Source organism: Abramis brama (genome assembly GCF_963993115.1).
Source record: "Abramis brama genome assembly, chromosome: 2".
Classification (NCBI taxonomy): domain Eukaryota; kingdom Metazoa; phylum Chordata; class Actinopteri; order Cypriniformes; family Leuciscidae; genus Abramis; species Abramis brama.
The window spans coordinates 68,207,028-68,227,912 of record NC_139964.1 but is presented as its reverse complement, the minus strand read 5'-3'; the positions used below and the strand labels follow the sequence as shown (position 1 = coordinate 68,227,912).

Below are 20,885 nucleotides of genomic sequence, written 5' to 3'. Positions count from 1 at the left end.
ATTGTTTTTTGAGGAATTACTGTTCATATACTGTTATTTTGCAATTGATCAAATCAGAATGATCATAATCAGTCCGATTCAAATCTGACAAGCTGGAAGATGACAAACGTGACTTAAACTTCGATCTGACTGTTCATACCGGAATCTAAAAAAACACACGCATATCCAGTAGTGTAAACGGCAAAAACATTAAATACATTTTTTGTTATTCAAAACCACAGGTAAATAAGTTGATTTGAGTTGGAATTTATTTTTATTTTTTAATTGGCCGGTCGTTGTTTGAAATCTGATTAAGGATTGCATTAATCGCAACATGTCATATAGTAGGTGTATGAAGATTTGGCCAGTCCAGTTATTATTACACCGCCAAATCATTTCTGTAGAATGTTTGGTCTTCACTACATTGCCTAAAGATGCTAATTTGATGATTAATAAATGTTGTTTCTAAAAAAACAAAAGTGAATTGTCTGCAGTGTGAATATAGCGTTGGATCACAGACGCAAACCTCCTCTACCTCTGCCAGCAGTGTAGTTTGGAAAGCCTTAAAGCGGTGCATAAAGTGATCAGATTCTCATGGTAGCCGAGTAAATCCTCACCTCATCCATCTCTGTCAGCAATGTAGAGTTAAACGTTTTCTGAAAGTTCTCTATAAACACCAGGTCGGCCTCAAACCGGACCTTGTTTGCGAAGATCAGAGTGGTCTGTGGACCACAGAAGTGACGCATGGTGTCGAGGAGCTCGGCGAGATAGTCGTGGTGATAGACCACATCAGCTGCCAGCACATAATCGTAGAGGTGTGTGGAGCGGGGAAACGTCTCCTCCAGTCTGTGACCCCATGCCAGCGCTGTAACCTGAGGCTCGTGTCTCCAATGATGCCTGGTGTTCCGGTATAAGTTGCACCTCAGATTGCCAAGGATTTCTGGGAGATCCGTGGCTGTCAGTTTAGCACCTGCAAATCAGTGACATTACATTTTACATTTATGCATTTGGCAGATGCTTTTATCCAAAGAGACTTTGCATTTCAAGGTACACGTTTACATTCTTAAATTACGTAGTTCTGCTTGATCTAAAAGCAGGGGCACGTTTAAGCTCAAACCGGTGTGCAACGTTTTGCTACGGTTTCCGGGTTGAACGACATGTTTCCTGGAAACGGTGTGTAACGGGGTTTGAGATGCGATTTCTCTTGTTTGGTGGGTGTGTCAAAAATGTCCGCAGCAACATGTACATAAACCACACGGTGTTAAAGAGACGGCTCATACAATGGGTCCGAGTAAAGTCGTTTATGTGTCCTGCAGCTCGGTATACACAACAATTGAAGATATTAGAACACGTTTGTCTTTTCATTCTGAAAAGCGAGGCAAATGTTGGATCACAATAATTAGGAACCAGTTTCCACAAATCCCTTCACTCGATTCGGATGTTCTCTTTTATTCTGGACGATAAGAGCAGTGACTGTAACATCAAAAAAAAATGTTTTGCAACTTTTGGTCGGGGCTGAACGCAGCCCAGGAGTGTCCAATTCTGCTCCTGGAGGGACACTGTTCAATCCCAATTAAAGACCGGCCAATCAAGGCCTTCAGAATTACTAGAAACGTCCAGATTGGAGCTGGACTCTGCAGGAGCAGGATTGGTCTCCCCTGGTTTACAGTAATTCAATAATGATTACATCCGATATCAAGGCTGTGTTCCACTTTGCTTTTTTATGCCCTTTCCTCGGTAGCTTCACGGTGTCTCGTGGACTCGGATATGCAGTCAAACCAAAAATTATTCAGACACCAGATATAATTTTTTATATTTTTACTAGTTGGTGCAGGACACTGTAAGTGAGGAGAGCAGAATAAAGTAAACTGTGACATATTACACCCAATAATTCTTCATACCGAGACTACCAGTGACATTTGGAGCAAAAATTATTCCGACACTTTGAGCTGATCATGTTTTGCTGAAGTGTTTTGTCTTTAATTGCTAATGCTCTTCTTACACACAGACTGAACAAAATAAAGCATTGCTTGGTGATTGGTTGAGCTAAACTGGTATTATCTAATTGTGTAGTTAAATTTAACAGCTGACAGATATTCAACATAATTCAAGTGTGAGACAGTCTAACAGAAGGACGGACAAAACCAGTCAAATATCAGCTGAGTTCATAACTCTGAGTTCTGCTCATATTTTAGTACCATTTTCTAAACTATAGTGAATAATGTGAAATGTTGAAGGTGACAAATAAAATAACCAACTGTGTAACAAACAGTAGTAGTGGTAGTATTAACCACATAGAGTATTATGAGGTTGAATTTTCACTTCAACAATAATCTGCTGAGTGCTTTGAGGAAGTTGGAGTGTGTATCAGAAACACTCCCCAAGACTTACCCAGAAGTGTGGCAACTATCGAGAGAAGCCCCGTTCCTGCTCCGAGCTCCAGGGTCCGTTTGTCGAGTAGATTGATCTGCTGTCGGCCTGTCGGGGTGTCCAGGAATCGGCAAAGGGCCAATGCCTACAACATTCAAAACCAAGTGTTCATATATAGACTCCATGCATTTTACCGTCTCACTAAGCACACACAGTTTCTTCCTGATCTGATTGGTTGGCTGAATGTTTCATGCTCACCGCTGGCCATACCGTGCTGCCATAATAGCCTACAGACTCTTGAATCCTGATTTCATGACCTAGGAAGTAGAAGGTTTCCTTGCTATTACAGTAGTAGACAGTGGGAGCCCAGGATCTCTGTTTAGGTGTTTCTGTGTTATCAGGTTTAGCTGAGGGAAATACAGAAAAGGAGCATCCCATCCATATAAGCACATTGGTATTAGGGTCAATATGATTTAGCCAAGTAAGACATGTTCCATGATCAACATATTTTGTTGATCCTGGAACAACATTCCTGACTGACAAGAATAGCCATATCCCTAAACCTAACCATAACATCCCTAAAATCAGGAATATTATAGACGGGAAACAATGATGTTAGAAGCACCTAACCCTTGGTTGCCTAATCTGTCAATTTGTCCCTCAAATCTGATGTTCCAGGATCAACAACGATGTACTTGGTGGAATCATGTTCACCTTGGTATTACAATTTACAGTTTGCAAGCCTGACCTTCTTCCTCCTCAGATCCTCCAGAGTCCTCGAGTTCTTCCTGTACTTGTTTCTCCTGCGTGTCGTCTTCTAAACTCTGAGTATCGTCACACTCCTGCTCTTGTTCCAGTTCCTCTGCACTGTCTCCTGTCTCGCTCGTAGAGTTCGTTTCCCCAGCGTCCCGCTTGCTTGACTCAAGGTCACCGTTGTCCTCCACTTCCTCGCTAGTCTCTTGAACCTGGTCACCTTCCTTCTCTGATATCTTGCTGGTTGCTACATACATCCTCACATCATCCAACTCTTCAAACAGTGTGATATCAAAATATTGGAGGAAGTTGTCGATGAAGCCCAGATCCGAGGCAAAGCGGACATTGTTCGCCCAGACTAGAGTAGTTCCCGGCTGGCAGAAGTGCCGCATGGTGACCAGCAGCTCGGGCAAGAAGTCGTGGTGATAGACCACATCAGTCGCCAACACATAATCATATTGGTGTGTGGATCTAGGGAAGGCCTCGTCCAGCTTGTGACCCCAGAAGAGTTCTGCTACCTGGGGCTCGTGCCTCCACCGGCCTCTCGTGTTCCTGTTGAGGTTGCATGTCAGTTTACTCAGAATCTCGGGTAAATCCGTGGCTGTTAGTTTGGCACCTACAGAGCAATCTCAGTTATTATCTTGCAAGATGCAAAACCAATAAGATTGACTCCTCAATCTCATCTCAACACTTACCCAACAGCGTGACGACAACTGAAAGTAAGCCGGTTCCAGCTCCAAGCTCAAGAACTGATTTGTCGAGTAAATCAATCTGTTGGCGACCCTGCGGTGTTTCCAAGAATCGGCAAAGTGCAAGTGCCTATATGGAAAGACACAAATCACATTTTAAAGGTGCACCATGTGTGATTTAAAGGAGTAGCAGTGAAAAACAACAACAACAAATACAGTCCTTTTAAAAAAGGTGACTACTGTAAGGAGTATTTTCTTTCTGGAATAAAGGGTTCAAAAGTTATTATAACCACAAGAAAAGTGTATTTTTGAAATGGTGGTGGCGCTATAGAGTTGATCCTAGAGACCCCAAAGTTGGTCAGATTACTATGCAGAACCTCCTCTATCAGTGTACCAAATGTCATAATTTTTCAATGTATGGTTGATAGGGCTGCCATAGACTCCCATTCAGGATGAATAATAAGAAAACCAACAGATACAATAAGGTCCCCTAATTAAAACATATTTGTAATCATTTATATTTCACCGCATCATTCATTGTACTTCCTTGCATTGTTCTTTAATGCATATGTATATTTTTGTTGTTTTGTGGTGCATATGCACATGTGAAATTCAGATTTATGTGAGATTGTTTTTTGCCCATTAATTCTATCGGTTTCTATGATTTCAGACAGTTGGTATGTGCTAAATGGATTCCGCAGAAGGGAAACCCAATATAACACTCATTATATCTCTGGGGGCCGCATGAGGTCAACGCTGGTCAACCACCCCTAAATCCTCGCTGTATCTTCTCCAGTTTCTTGACTGTCATTGTGACGGACGGACAAAACCCTCTGGAATTGGTGTAGGGTCTATATATATTTTGTTGGTCTGGCACTGGAGACAGGGAGCCAAATTTACACCATTTGGTAGATAGGAAAGATAGAAAGTCTCATTATAATGTTGAAAGACACAAATCACATTTTAAAGGTGCACCATGTTTGTTTTGCTTGACTCTACACCTGTTATCTTGGACTTTATATTGATACTGATTGCCTTGGATGCAGCATCACACAAAAGTAAAGTTCTTTGCTTACTAATGTCATCGTAGATATACTCTGTGTATTTGTCTCTCATTATTTCTGCAGCTGTAAGTGTCTCACCGCTGGCCGTATAGTTGCACCGTAAGAATCGATGGACTCCTCAATTGTGATTTCCTGTCCCAAAAAATGGTAAACTTCTTTCTCAGGTCTGTAGTAAATTGCCGGTGCCAATGATCTCACGTTCTCATTCTCTGTGCTTCCTTCCTCTGAAAGAAAAGGCCAAATCAGACTTTAATGCATTAGACAAGTGACTGGGGTCTAATTTTCAGAATGTATTACTGACCAGATTTCTGCTCTACGAATGTTGAATCCATCTCAGAGCAGCCGTCTCCACTGTCCTCAGTTTCAAGATCTGTCTCCTCCTCTTCTTCTGTGTTACTGTTTACATTTACGTACTCCAAATTTAACGTTTCCTCCCGATTTTCCATATCAACATACCCTGGTTTCCATTGCACATCTTTATCTTCATATTCTTGAACCAGTTCTACAGCCTTTTGTTCTGTCCGTTTGACCTTTCCTTCAGTAATCTCTTGCTTTGACTCATTCTTGTCAGTGTCATCCTCTTCTTTCCTCACAACCCCTTCGGTCTCTTTTGACGTCACTAGGTCAGTTTCGTCTTTCATGGTGGCAGAGTAAATTTTAACTTCTCCGTTGTCTGCCAGTAAGGTGGTGTTGAACGTCTTTTTGAAGTTCTCCACAAAAACCAGATCTGAATCAAAGCGGGTCTTGTTGGCCCATATGAGGGTTGTTCCGGGCTGGCAGAAATGGCGCATGGTGACCAGTAATTCTGCTAGGAAGTCATGATGATAGACCACATCGGCTGCTAAGATGTAGTCGTATCTGTAGACTGAATGAGGGAAGGTCTTATCGAGCTCATAACCCCAAGAGAGCTCCGCCACCTGCGGGGTGTATCTGCAGCGGCCCCGTGTGTTTCTGGACAGGTTGCATCTCAGGTTCCCGAGGACCTCCGGTAGGTCTGTTGCTGTCACCCAAGCACCTGGAGATCATTTATATAGGTGTAAAATTGCATAACACAATCATATGCTCACAATATGTTTTTGAACAATGTCATGTCTTGTCTCCTTCATTTATACAGCGCTTTAACAATATAGAGTGTTTCAAAGCAGCTTTACAGTGATAACAGGAGATTACAGTAACAGAGATTGTTTAGGCTTTACAGCAGCTCTAGAATAAAGTTATTGTCCAGATAAAGTTAGTTTTGACTGATTCACTTCCATTGCAAAGATCATTAGTTATTAACTTAGGGGCTGCTAACACGACACTGTTCTCATCCGCTCATCCGCACAATAACAGTGCCTGGTGGCTCGAGAACGCAAACCTTGAAATAAGTTCCATGATGCAAGCATTGAATTTTTAAAAAAAAACGTTATCATCTCCGCGTAAACTTCAAAAACGCGAATCTGTGAAACGCTGACAGCGTGCACATGCGTATTACGTCTTTAGTCTATAGGTATGCACATTTGAATATATATGTGCGCAGGCGTGTAGTCTTTCTTTATAAACTGACCTCAACAAATTACTTGTATGGCCTTAAAAATTCATAATACAAAATTTTTTGTCGCTTCTGCGTATCGATGTGAACTGGAATAATTTTGACAACGTTTATCAGTACAGAGGTAAAGGGAGGGAGGCTTTCACAGGGGAGAAACTAGTGGACACTTCAGGACCGCGTTGTCGTCGTGTCCAGGTGCAGGTCCTTCATCAGATCTGGATGAGTTTGGGGATCTGAATCTGAATCTTTAGTACCTACCCAACAGACTGGCCACGATGGACACGAGACCTGTGCCAGATCCAATCTCTAGCACCGCCTTGTCAAGAAGATCAACCGTCGATCGATCAGATTCAAGGTAGTGACACAGAGCCAGAGCCTAAGTAAGAATTCATGATGATTATTTCATGATGATAAACATCAATCAGCAACAAATGTACAAAGGGTTGGAGGTTTGTTGAGGCCCCCGGTTGAGAACCACTGCTCTAGAGGCAGTGTTGGGGAAAGTTACTTTTAAAAGTAATGCATTACAATATTGCGTTACATTACTTTTGCGCTACTTTTTCCCACCTGGGCTGGGCTTGCTTGTTTGTTTTTTAATAACAACAAAAAAGTTATATTTTTGGCAAATGTTAAGGCCCTTTCACACCAAAAGTGAAATAATAAGCCTCAGGCTGAAGGAAATGCATATTTACTCCTGTACAGTAGAGGTAGAGTACAGTAGAGTACAGCAGAGGTAGAGTACAGTAGTTTACAGTAGAGGTAGTGTACAGTAGTTTACAGTAGAGGTAGTGTACAGTAGAGTACAGTAGAGGTTAAGTACAGTAGAGTACAGTAGAGGTTAAGTACAGTAGAGGTAGAGTACAGTAGAGGTAGAGTACAGTAGAGGTAGAGGATAGAGTAGAAGTAGAGTACAGTAGAGGTAGAGTGCAATATAGTACAGTAGTGTACAGCAGAGGTAGTGTACAGTAGAGGTAGAGTACAGTAGTGTACAGTAGAGGTAGAGTACAGTAGTGTACAGTAGAGGTAGAGTACAGTAGTTTACAGTAGAGGTAGTGTACAGTAGAGTACAGTAGAGGTTAAGTACAGTAGAGTACAGTAGAGTACAGTAGAGGTTAAGTACAGTAGAGGTAGAGTACAGTAGTTTACAGTAGAGGTAGAGTACAGTAGAGGTAGAGGATAGAGTAGAAGTAGAGTACAGTAGAGGTAGAGTGCAATATAGTACAGTAGTGTACAGCAGAGGTAGTGTACAGTAGAGGTAGAGTACAGTAGAGGATAGAGTAGAAGTAGAGTACAGTAGAGGTAGAGTGCAATATAGTACAGTAGTGTACAGCAGAGGTAGTGTACAGTAGAGGTAGAGTACAGCAGAGGTAGTGTACAGTAGAGGTAGAGTACAGTAGAGGTAGAGTACAGTACAGTAGAGGGCACCGCTCAAACAAACCTTTCAGCTGCTGATATTTTGGATTAAAGAACAATAGGATACAGGAGAAGGAAGTTCAGCACGCTTATTTCTAAATCTAATCTAAAGTAATTTGTTTATTTGTATGGTTGAATTAGATCATTGAAGGTCAGCAGCAAAGACATTTGTTAATAAAGTGAGATTAAATACATAAAGTATATTTGTGTAATTTAATATAGTTAATTATAAAAGTTTTTGCATAAAAATTATGAGATTGCATTTTACTGTTTTTATTCATTTGAGGAATACTGAATGTTTTTGTGCAAGTGAGACGAGTAAATGCATGTTCACATTTAGTCTAGAACTAAAATAATCATCATGTTTACACACAGCACACACACACACACACACACACACACACGACACCTCTTCACTTTATTTCTCTCAACATGAGGACAGGAGCTGTCAGTCAATAAATGTGAAAAAGTAACTAGTGTTACTTATTTAAAAAAGTAACTTCGATATTTTGTTGTAAATTGAAAAAGTAATGCGTTACTTTACTAGTTACTTGAAAAAGTAATCTGATTACGTAACTCAAGTTACTTGTAATGAGTTTCCCCCAACATTGTCTAGAGGCATCAAATATAGTCGTGAAAATGATCAGTTTCAGACTGGTTTCTCAAATGCCTGTCCCTGTCTGTCATTGGTCAGTCAGTCAGATAGTCCCGCCCCAAACTCACATGATTAGTTGAGTCAAACAAACAGATCAATGTTGTGAAAGTGTCACAGTGTTTCACTCTTCAGAATCTGAACTACCAATGACTGACTGACATGAAACTGACACACCAGAAAGTATTTGAACATCCAAAATAATGACCAGGATTATCTTTAATATTTCAAATATTTAATAAACTAATTGTCTTACTGCTGGCCAGATGACAGAACCAAATGAATCAAGAGACTCCCAGATGCTGATCTCATGACCGGCGAAATAATGGATCTCCTTTCCAATGGAGGACAGGACAGTGGGTTCCCAGGATGCCTTGTGCACACGGACTTCAACTTCTGCTCAATATAACCAATGAAAAACAGACGCATTCCTCAGCAAAACCTTCACAGATGTAATGTGTTTGCAGTCAGAGATTAAGAGAAGGTAATTTTGGGATTATTTGACAGTATATATAAGTGATTTACCATCTGCATCATCTCTCCCAGTGTTCAAGCTCTCGTCCGTCTCCGCTGTGGCATTTCCAGATTGAGGACAATCCATGATGATATCCGCTCGGATATTTGACAGGATGGACTGATTTAAAACACAGATTATTTTATTTTATTTTGACCCGTTAAAATCTACTGATTCTACATTTCCTCAAACATTGTTTTGTCAGATTAGTTCATAATCTATGCAAGTGAAACAATTAGAAATTTCAATAAAGTAACAAAAACAAAGTGCATGATGTGATGAGATCAGCATGTCCTTAGGTACAAAAACAAGGTACTTCAGTTTCAGTCTTGTACATGCACAAATGTAAAGGAAATGGGAGCAGTCGGATAAACTACAGTAGTTTTTATTGGTCAAAAGCGTGCAAATGTACCTGATATCACCTCTTACTGTATTTCATCAAATGCATTTCACAGCTTCAGCAGAAATCGCGGCACACACTTCAGCTGGTTCACATCGTCTGTCTGCAAAGGTGATCTGTGCTTGATTCAGTCCTGTCCACAGTTATCCGTAATTGCTTCTGCAACCTCATCCTCAGCGAGCTTATAGACGAGCATCATCCAACTCTCCAGCGTCACGCTGACATGACTATATTTAGCTGGAGATTCATTAACCAGTGGCACATCCACACAAACACAGAGAAATAGAGCATGATGTAGGAGATGGGCAGTGCAGGTCTATTTGAGGAATCAAGCTTCAGTTGGCACAAAGAAATCAGGAAAGTAAACACTAAAGCCCTGAGATTACAGAGCGGTTCAGAACGCCAGCGTCTGTTATCTGCTCGTTTACTGAGATGATATAGCGCTAGTTTGACCAATCAGTTCCACACGTCTCACACATGATAATGACTCCATTCTCACTGCATGTGATGTTTCTTAAAGTAAAACATGCGCTTCATATATAGCCTACTGGATTTTAATCTGAGTGAATCTTACAAAAGCCTGTGAAGAACATACATGTACGTTCAGGTCATATTTCAATCCAAAAATCAAAAGAAAGAAAAACAATTGATGGTTTTCTTCATTTTTGAAAGGGTGGTGGCGCTATAGAGTTGATCCTAGAGACCCCAAAGTTGGTCAGATTACTATGCAGAACCTCCTCTATCAGTGTACCAAATGTCATCGTTTTTCTATGTATGGTTGATAGGGCTGCCATAGACTCCCATTCAGGATGAATAATAAGAAAAACAACAGATACAAATAAGGTCCCCTAATTAAAACATATTTGTAATAATGTATTCATCATTGCATTATTTATTGTACTTCCTTGCACACAATGTATTATTTCTAATGCATGTGTATGTATTTTTGTTGTTTTTGTGGTGCATATGTACATGTGAAATTCAGATTTATGATTTATGTGAGATTGTTTTTTGCCCATTAATTCCGTCCCCATCGGTTTCTATGATTTCAGGCAGTTGGTATGTGCTAAATGGATTCCGCAGAAGGGAAACCCAATATAACACTCATTATATCTGTGGGGGCCGCATGAGGTCAACGCTGGTCAACCACCCCTAAATCCTCGCTGTATCTTCTCCAGTTTCTTGTGTGACTGTCAAAACTCTCTGGAATCGGTTGGCCATTAAACGCCTTCACCATGTAGGGTCCTGATATATTTTGGTGGTCTGGCACTGGAGACATCGAGCCACATTTACAGCATTTGGCAGATAAGTCTCATAATGTTGAAATGATTGGCTTTCTTGCAGGAGTGTGTTTTCTGAATCTCTCTTCTGCAGTAGATGTGTGTGTATGTGTTTGCGTGATGTAATGACACTGCCAGACTCAAGCACTTGATACCAGTAATCAAATATCTCTGTATATCATCATCAGACACGTCCAAAACATGAACCAAAACATGTTTGTAATCCATTACTGCTACGTGCTGTTGGTCATGACGAACACATCTGGTTACTGTCGTCTGAGCTTAGAAACTATACAAGATATCCGTTCTACTTCTCGTTTGGTCGTTTTTACAATCTAGAAGTGCCCAAAGTTTCAGAAGCAATAGTTTAGAGAAGGAAGAGCACATGAGGATACTTATCACTCATACAGTATTTACATCAGAATGTTTCATGTTTATTTCCCAGTAATGAAAAGAATCATGTTAAAGTTGTAGAAGTAAAATGTCTCTATCACAAAGGAAAAATTCCCCTAATCATATTCACAATGAGTAAAACCAAAGAATATAGTTCTGATGTGCAGCAAAAGATTGTTGAGATAATTCTGACCACAACTGTAACAATAGACATGTGATCTATATCTTTTTATTTCAGACGTGGAGTAAGGTATTTTGAAAGATTATGAAGATGTGACTCATGGATTGTTTTTTAGTCACCGATGAATCATTTAAGACCAAAAACGTGAATTAAGAGAGAAAAAAAGAGTTTAATTTCATGTTGTCCTTAAAAACATAAATATGCCATTAAAGTGTCAGAGTCAGTGTGCAGGATGATTTAAAATTGTCATATATATAACAAAATCCAGATGTAAACATAAAATCAAGATGTAAACTTACAACAGTTCTTGAAACTCCTGGAATCACAAAATGGACTTTAATTTTCCTTTCCTAAAAAATACATATATATGTGACCCTGGACCACAAAACATATAGGTCATATAGGTCCATTATTTTTTATTTAGATTTATACATCATCTGAAAGCTGAATAAATAAGCTTTCTGTTGATGTATGGTTTGTTAGGATAGGACAATATTTGGAAAATCTGGAATCTGAGGGTGCACAAGAAGCTCTTGAAGCTCCGCCCCCTGTGCAGGGAGCAGCAGCTCATTTGCATTTAAAGGGACACACACAAAAACGGTGCGTTTTTGCTCACCCTCAAAAAGTGACAATTTTAACATGCTATATAAAAATATCTGTGGGGTATTTTGAGCCAAACCCTCACATACACACTCAGAGAGTTATTTTACATCTTGTGAAAGGGCATTATAGGACCGCTTTAATGTTGTGTTGGTGTGCGTTTGCGTGCGCTGTACAGCTTTATCCTCAGGCTGGGCAGGTCGTAGAGCTCCTGCAGGTGAAAGTGTTTCTGGAAAGTGTCCACGAAGCGGTTCTCCGGGTCCAGACGGAACCTCATGGCCCACAAGATGACGGTGTTTTCTGAACTCAGGTGTATGAAGGTCTCCATGAGCTCGTGCAGGTACGGGTGCGAGTACACCACATCCGCGGCTATGATGTAATCGTAGCGGCAGGTGGCGCGCGGGAAATGCTCCTCCAGCTCCTTCCCCCAGCTGAGCTCGGTCACGTGCGGCTCGTGCCTGCAGCGCCCCCTGGTGTTACGCGTCACGTTGTACCTCAGATTACCTAGGATCTCCGGCAGGTCTGTGGACGTCACCTTTGCACCTGAGGTTGGACAACAACGCTTAAATCCTTGCAAATAAAACATTCATTTAGTTTTAAAGGTGCATCGTGTAATATTTAGGAGGATCTTTTGACAGAAATGCAATATCATAAACATAACTATGTTTTCAGTGGTGTATAAAGACCTTACATAATGAACCATTATGTGTTTATTAACTTAGAATGAGGCATTTCTCTCTACACACACGGCGGGTCCGCTTACATCGACATGTTTCTATACGGTGGCCCTGAACGGACAAACACGTTTCGTCATTATGTTGTTCTTCGTGCAAAGATCTAGCTAAAGTCCGCAAATAAAATACTGACACAATGATGAACAAGTAACAATAATATTCACAATAACATTGTTTTACTGAATAATTAAACATAATTCCTTAATTTATCTTTGTAAAGAAACCTCATTGTTTGACTGGTTCCTCTCTGCCGTCTCAGACGACGACATCACTTCCTGTCGGCCACCGTAACTTCTGTTGGGTGCAATTCACAACCTCACCACTAGATGCTGGTAAAGATTACACACTGCACCTTTAAATGTAATGTAAATAAAGTAAAACCAGACCTTTTAAAAGAGATTAAATATGCAAGTCTATTCTTTAGATAACAAGAAAGATTCATTGCGTGTGTGTTTCTATACTATACTATATTACTATACGCATATTTATGAAACTATTGATGTACTTCTATAACTATTCGCACATTTATATAGCGATTAACATTATATTTAACGATTAACGCATTCATGTAGCGATTAGCGCACCCCCCTGGCTGTGTTTTCTTTTATGTATATTATTGTAGTTCTGATTGTACTTTGTGTTTTTTTGTTGTACTTAATTGGAAATCTTTTTTGTTCTTAATGATATACATTATAATTCAGTCGGTATCCGGTGTCTCTCACCGAGGAGGCTGGTCACTATGGTAACGAGGCCCGTTCCGGCTCCCAGCTCAATGATGTTCTTGTCCGTGAGGTTAAACTCGTCGCGGTGAGTGTCGAGGAAATAACACAAGACCATGGCCTTGAAGCAGAAGATCAGACACAGAAAACAGTTCATGAGCTGTTACTGCTCAGTGTGAAGTGTGTGTGTGTGTGTGTGTGTGTGTGATTATGCGTACCGAGGGCCACAGAACGGCCCCGTAGAATTCCCTAGACTCTTTGATCTTAATCTCGATGTCTGCGAACATGTATCCTTCCCACGCCTCAGTTCTGATCAGCGACGGGCGAAAGTTTCGTTTCATAATCTCTGCTGCCAGTTCAGCATCTGCAGCGACACCTGCAAACACACACACACACACACACACACACACACACACACACACACACACACACACACACACACACACACACACACACACACACTTACACACTTACACACTTGAATTGCTCATTGTTAGTTAATGCATTAAACTAGTGTTAACTAACGGGACATTATTATGAAGCATAACCAGTTATTTTAGGAATAACAATCAATATTTTGGTTGGAAAACTCACTAGCTTGAATATAATCTTAAATCTGCAACACTGTTACCAATTTTATTAAATTGTTTTGTTTAACGTAGCGTTCATGATTTTGTATGTTTATTGCTAGAAAACAACAATCACAAAAATCAGGGGTTTAAACTTTAGACATCTCCAATTTTATAGAGGTGTTGCAAAAAAAGAAAAGACAAACCTCATATTAAAATAAACAAAGAAAATCTGCACACTGTTTAACTACTACCTTTATTATTTTAAAATAGAACAGCAACATTTCAATCAAAAAAGATCTTCATCAAACCTCATATTAGATAACTAAAATAACAAATCATACAATGTTTGGTTTGACTTCAGCATCATTAGTGTTCAGAAGTTCGGGGTCGGTATGATTTGTAAAAAAAATTCACCAAGGCTGTGTTTATTTGATCAAAAATACAGTAAAAACAGTGAAATATTATTATAATGTAAATCAGCTGTTTTCTATGTGAATATATAGTAAAGTGTAATTTATTCCTGTGATCAAAGCTGAATTTTCAGCATCATTACTCCAGTCTTCAGTGTCACATGATCCTTCAGAAATCACTCTAATATGATGATTTGATGCTCAAGAAACATTTATGATTATTATCAATGTCAACAGATAGAGTTATATGAGTATTAGGCGTGCTGTCCGAGGTATTTTGGCCCGATCCCAGAGTTTCCCTGTCAGGATTGTGAGGAGACGGTGGCGGAGGGATACAGAAAACTGTTGAGGAACAGAGGTGAGTCGGCTGTGTGTGTATAGGCCTCCTCTCGTTCTGATTGGACAGATCATTTGAACGTGTTCCTCTCAAACTTTGTTAATAAAACATGTTGAAAACCGGTGAGATGCTTCATATTTTTATGGAAACCGTGATGTATTTTATTTTTCAGGATTCTTTGATGAACAGAAAGTTCAAGAGAACAGCAGTTATTTGAAATATAATATTTTGTAAAATTATAAACATGACCTAAAATTAAAACTCATCAAGCGCCAAATGCAAGTGAGAATATGAAACAGGACAGCTGGCCGGTCACATGTTTATGACGGTCACATGTTTATGACGGTCACATGTTGATCACGTTTATGACGGTCACATGTTTATGACGGTCACATGTTGATCACATGTTTATGCCGGTCACATGTTTATGACGGTCACATGTTTATGACGGTCACATGTTTATGACGATCACGTTTATGACGGTCACATGTTTATGACGGTCACATGTTTATGACGATCACGTTTATGACGATCACATGTTTATGACGATCACGTTTATGACGGTCATGTTTATGACGATCACGTTTATGACGATCACATGTTTATGACGATCACGTTTATGACGGTCACGTTTATAACGGTCACATGTTTATGACGATCACATGTTTATGACGGTCACATGTTTATGACGATCACGTTTATGACGGTCACGTTTATGACGGTCACATGTTTATGACGGTCACATGTTTATGACGGTCACATGTTTATGACGATCACATGTTTATGACGGTCACATGTTTATGACGATCACATGTTTATGACGGTCACATGTTTATGACGGTCACATGTTTATGACGATCACATGTTTATGACGATCACGTTTATGACGGTCACATGTTTATGACGGTCACATGTTTATGACGATCACATGTTTATGACGATCACGTTTATGACGGTCACATGTTTATGGCGGTCACATGTTTATGACGGTCACATGTTGATCACGTTTATGACGGTCACATGTTTATGACGGTCACATGTTGATCACATGTTTATGCCGGTCACATGTTTATGACGGTCACATGTTTATGACGGTCACATGTTTATGACGATCACGTTTATGACGGTCACATGTTTATGACGGTCACATGTTTATGACGATCACGTTTATGACGATCACATGTTTATGACGATCACGTTTATGACGGTCATGTTTATGACGATCACGTTTATGACGATCACATGTTTATGACGATCACGTTTATGACGGTCACGTTTATAACGGTCACATGTTTATGACGATCACATGTTTATGACGGTCACATGTTTATGACGATCACGTTTATGACGGTCACGTTTATGACGGTCACATGTTTATGACGGTCACATGTTTATGACGGTCACATGTTTATGACGATCACATGTTTATGACGGTCACATGTTTATGACGATCACATGTTTATGACGGTCACATGTTTATGACGGTCACATGTTTATGACGATCACATGTTTATGACGATCACGTTTATGACGGTCACATGTTTATGACGGTCACATGTTTATGACGATCACATGTTTATGACGATCACGTTTATGACGGTCACATGTTTATGGCGGTCACATGTTTATGACGATCACATGTTTATGACGGTCACATGTTTATGACGATCACATGTTTATGACGATCACGTTTATGACGGTCACATGTTTATGGCGGTCACATGTTTATGACGATCACGTTTATGACGGTCACATGTTTATGACGGTCACATGTTTATGACGATCACATGTTTATGACGATCACGTTTATGACGGTCACATGTTTATGGCGGTCACATGTTTATGACGGTCACATGTTTATGACGGTCACATGTTTATGACGATCACATGTTTATGACGATCACGTTTATGACGATCACGTTTATGACGGTCACATGTTTATGACGGTCACATGTTTATGACGGTCACATGTTTATGACGATCACGTTTATGACGGTCACATGTTTATGACGGTCACATGTTTATGACGATCACGTTTATGACGGTCACATGTTTATGACGGTCACATGTCGATCATGTTTATGACGGTCACATGTTTATGACGATCACGTTTATGACGATCACATGTTTATGATGGTCACATGTTTATGACGATCACATGTTTATGACGATTACATGTTTATGACGATCACATGTTTATGACGGTCACATGTTTGTGACGGTCACATGTTTACGACGGTCACATGTTTATGATGGTCACATGTTTATGACGATCACATGTTTATGGCGGTCACGTCGATCACATGTTTATGACGATCACATGTTTATGACGGTCACATGTTTATGACGGTCACATGTTTATGACGATCACATGTTTATGACGGTCACATGTCGATCACATGTTTATGACGATCACATGTTTATGACGGTCACATGTTTATGACGGTCACGTTTATGACAGTCACGTTTATGACGGTCACATGTTTATGACGGTCACATGTTTATGACGATCACGTTTATGACGGTCACATCTTTATGACGGTCACATGTCTATGACGGTCACATGTCGACCGTTTATGACGATTACATGTTTATGCCGGTCACATGTTTATGACGGTCACGTTTATGACGGTCACATGTTTATGACGATCACGTTTATGACGATCACATGTTTATGCCGATCACATGTTTATGCCGGTCACATGTTTATGACGGTCACGTTTATGACGGTCACATGTTTATGACGATCACGTTTATGACGGTCACATGTTTATGACGGTCACATGTTTATGACGGTCACGTTTATGACGGTCACATGTTTATGACTATCACATGTTTATGACGGTCACATGTCTATGACGGTCACATGTTTATGACGGTCACGTTTATGACGGTCACATGTTTATGACGATCACATGTTTATGACGGTCACGTTTATGACGGTCACATGTTTATGACGATCACATGTTTATGACGGTCACATGTTTATGACGGTCACATGTTTATGACGATCACATGTTTATGACGGTCACGTTTATGACGGTCACATGTTTATGACGGTCACGTTTATGGCGATCACATGTTTATGCCGGTCACATGTTTATGACGGTCACATGTTTATGACGATCACATGTTTATGACGGTCACATGTCTATGACGGTCACATGTCGATCACGTTTATGACGATCACATGTTTATGCCAGTCACATGTTTATGACGGTCACATGTTTATGACGATCACATGTTTATGACGGTCACATGTCTATGACGGTCACATGTCGATCACGTTTATGACGATCACATGTTTATGCCGGTCACATGTTTATGCCGGTCACATGTTTATGACGGTCACATGTTTATGACGATCACATGTTTATGCCGGTCACATGTTTATGACGATCACATGTTTATGCCGGTCACATGTTTATGACGGTCACATTTTTATGACGATCACATGTTTATGCCGGTCACATGTTTATGACGGTCACATGTTTATGACGATCACATGTTTATGCCGGTCACATGTTTATGACGGTCACATGTCTATGACGGTCACATGTCGATCACGTTTATGACGATCACATGTTTATGCCGGTCACATGTTTATGCCGGTCACATGTTTATGCCGGTCACATGTTTATGACGGTCACATGTTTATGACGATCACATGTTTATGCCGGTCACATGTTTATGACGATCACATGTTTATGCCGGTCACATGTTTATGACGGTCACATTTTTATGCCGGTCACATGTTTATGACGGTCACATGTTTATGCCGGTCACATGTTTATGCCGGTCACATGTTTATGCCGGTCACATGTTTATGACGGTCACATGTTTATGACGATCACATGTTTATGCCGGTCACATGTTTATGACGATCACATGTTTATGCCGGTCACATGTTTATGACGGTCACATTTTTATGACGATCACATGTTTATGCCGGTCACATGTTTATGAAGGTCACATGTTTATGACGATCACATGTTTATGCCGGTCACATGTTTATGACGGTCACATGTCTATGACGGTCACATGTCGATCACGTTTATGACGATCACATGTTTATGACGGTCACATGTTTATGACGGTCACATGTTTATGACGATCACATGTTTATGCCGGTCACATGTTTATGACGGTCACATGTCTATGACGGTCACATGTCGATCACGTTTATGACGATCACATGTTTATGACGGTCACATGTTTATGACGGTCACATGTTTATGACGGTCACGTTTATGACGGTCACATGTTTATGACGGTCACATGTTTATGACGATCACATGTTTATGACGGTCACATGTTTATGACGATCACATGTTTATGACGGTCACATGTTTATGACGGTCACATGTTTATGACGATCACATGTTTATGACGGTCACATTTTTATGACGATCACATGTTTATGCCGGTCACATGTTTATGACGGTCACATGTTTATGACGATCACATGTTTATGCCGGTCACATGTTTATGACGGTCACATGTCTATGACGGTCACATGTCGATCACGTTTATGACGATCACATGTTTATGACGGTCACATGTTTATGACGGTCACATGTTTATGACGGTCACGTTTATGACGGTCACATGTTTATGACGGTCACATGTTTATGACGATCACATGTTTATGACGGTCACATGTTTATGACGATCACATGTTTATGACGGTCACATGTTTATGACGGTCACATGTTTATGACGATCAGCGCTGCATCATCACGCAAGTTTAAACCTTGATATAAACTGAGCTCTTTCACGTCTTCTTACACTTGAGCGGACAAATTAAACATAAACATATAACACAGTCAGATATGTGAACGTAAACAGTTGAGAAAGTAAACGCATGAGTATCAGTGTATTAGATCAGTGCACTCGCTCTTAAAGAGACGGCAGCCTAATATTCCTGATGCTGTCTGTCATTAATATTAATCAAACAACAAACAACAAAGAAAAATCACTCGCTGCTCTCGACTGAATAACTTTAATAAGGATGTTTAATTTATACAGTGAAGACTTTGCAGTGTTATTTTACATTTTCTTACTCTTACCTGAGAAGCACTGTTCATTTCATTTGTATCTTTAATAAGTTTTATGAATTTGTGCTTTTGCTTGTAATTTGATTATTTGTTCTTATTTTACTACTGAATGTTTACTTGTCTTTTAAATGTATATCAGTTAGGTCAGAAGTGTTAGTTGTGGAATCGAAATTGTATTAGAGAAACTTAGTTTTAGGCCCTGACTATAAATGTCACTTTTGATTTAATGCGTCCTGGATGAATAAGACTATATTAATCTCTTTCATCACTGATCCCAAACTTTGAAACTAAAGTATATACTTTAAAAAACAACAAAAATTGACTTATGTACTTATTATTCATGGAAAGTGGCATAAATGCATCTGATAAAGTATTACTACATGACACTTTGGTGACAATATGAAGCTGTACAGATTCTCCGGATCTTCTTGATGTGTGTGTGTGTGATGACATCATGAGCTCATTACACTACACCGATGGAGTCATTCATTTTTTTAAGAGAAAAGACAATAATAATAAATTTCACTTATTTTTAGCGAGTGCAGAAGTGATGTGATCGCTCTGGAAGTGTGTGTGGAGTTATTCCTGTGCCGCAGGAACACACTTCACTTCACTCAGGGTTTGTATTTTCTAGAGACTGTTAAATGACATGAAGAAGACAATATATGCACACCCACCCTCAGTGTTCTCATCCCGGTCCATCTGGGTCTCACAGCCGAAGTCCTTATAAGAGCAGATTCACACAAGAGCCTCAGCTTTATCTGTGTGTGTGTGTGTGTGTGTGTGCGACTGTGAGTAAGTGTGTCTGAGTGTTTGTGAGTGTATGTGTGTTTCAGGTGATTGACAGCAGCAGCTGATGGAGATGCCAGAGAAACAGAAGCCAAGTCGATCTACGACCCTAAAGAGTAAACAGATTCTCTCTCTATCTCTCATACACACGCACACAAATACACACACACACACACACACATTTACTCAAAGTCGCACACACATATACACATATACACACACACACATTTACTCAAAGTCGCACACACACACACACACACACTCAGACTCACACACACACACACACACACACACACAGAAACACTCTCATTCACTCACTCACACACACACACACACACACACACACACACACGCACACACACGCACAGAAACACTCATTCATTCACTCAGACATATACACACACACACTCACACACACTCAGACTCACACACACTCTATAGGGTAATC

The 20,885-nt window shown here is 40.1% G+C and overlaps 2 protein-coding genes across 3 annotated transcripts; both read right to left on the bottom strand.

Moving 5' to 3' along the window:
* Window positions 1-152: 152 nt before the first annotated feature.
* Window positions 153-9,776, bottom strand: mettl21ca (methyltransferase 21C, AARS1 lysine a). Of its 2 annotated transcripts, none has more exons than XM_084105290.1 (11): window positions 9,378-9,776; window positions 8,977-9,085; window positions 8,708-8,847; window positions 6,645-6,762; window positions 5,157-5,870; window positions 4,934-5,079; window positions 3,798-3,921; window positions 3,098-3,718; window positions 2,608-2,756; window positions 2,371-2,494; window positions 153-949 (listed from the first exon to the last, which is right to left on the bottom strand). In XM_084105290.1, the coding sequence occupies exons 2-11, from the start codon at window positions 9,050-9,052 to the stop codon at window positions 564-566; spliced, it is 2,598 nt and encodes an 865-aa protein (XP_083961416.1). In that variant the 5' UTR covers window positions 9,053-9,085; window positions 9,378-9,776; the 3' UTR covers window positions 153-563. The 2 variants fall into 2 exon arrangements, with proteins under 2 accessions (XP_083961416.1, XP_083961417.1); XM_084105291.1 differs by having other exon boundaries at window positions 9,395-9,528.
* A 1,284-nt stretch (window positions 9,777-11,060) lies between these two features.
* On the bottom strand, window positions 11,061-20,874 carry mettl21e (methyltransferase like 21e). The gene is made up of 4 exons (XM_084105393.1): window positions 20,326-20,874; window positions 13,491-13,648; window positions 13,276-13,393; window positions 11,061-12,362 (listed from the first exon to the last, which is right to left on the bottom strand). The coding sequence occupies exons 1-4, from the start codon at window positions 20,348-20,350 to the stop codon at window positions 11,959-11,961; spliced, it is 705 nt and encodes a 234-aa protein (XP_083961519.1). The 5' UTR covers window positions 20,351-20,874; the 3' UTR covers window positions 11,061-11,958.
* Between the last annotated feature and the right edge of the window lie 11 nt (window positions 20,875-20,885).

What these genes read in the sequence shown, in the direction of transcription:
- mettl21ca (XM_084105290.1), bottom strand. Translation starts at nt 9,052, where the DNA reads ATGGATTGTCCTCAATCTGGAAATGCCACAGCGGAGACGGACGAGAGC. An exon ending in ATTCGTAGAGCAGAAATCTG is followed by an intron (nt 5,080 to 5,156) that starts GTCAGTAATACA and finishes CTTTTCTTTCAG; the next exon opens with AGGAAGGAAGCACAGAGAAT. An exon ending in AGGATCTGAGGAGGAAGAAG is followed by an intron (nt 2,757 to 3,097) that starts GTCAGGCTTGCA and finishes TATTTCCCTCAG; the next exon opens with CTAAACCTGATAACACAGAA.
- mettl21e (XM_084105393.1), bottom strand. Translation starts at nt 20,350, where the DNA reads ATGGACCGGGATGAGAACACTGAGG. An exon ending in GGGCCGTTCTGTGGCCCTCG is followed by an intron (nt 13,394 to 13,490) that starts GTACGCATAATC and finishes TTCTGCTTCAAG; the next exon opens with GCCATGGTCTTGTGTTATTT. An exon ending in CATAGTGACCAGCCTCCTCG is followed by an intron (nt 12,363 to 13,275) that starts GTGAGAGACACC and finishes GTCCAACCTCAG; the next exon opens with GTGCAAAGGTGACGTCCACA.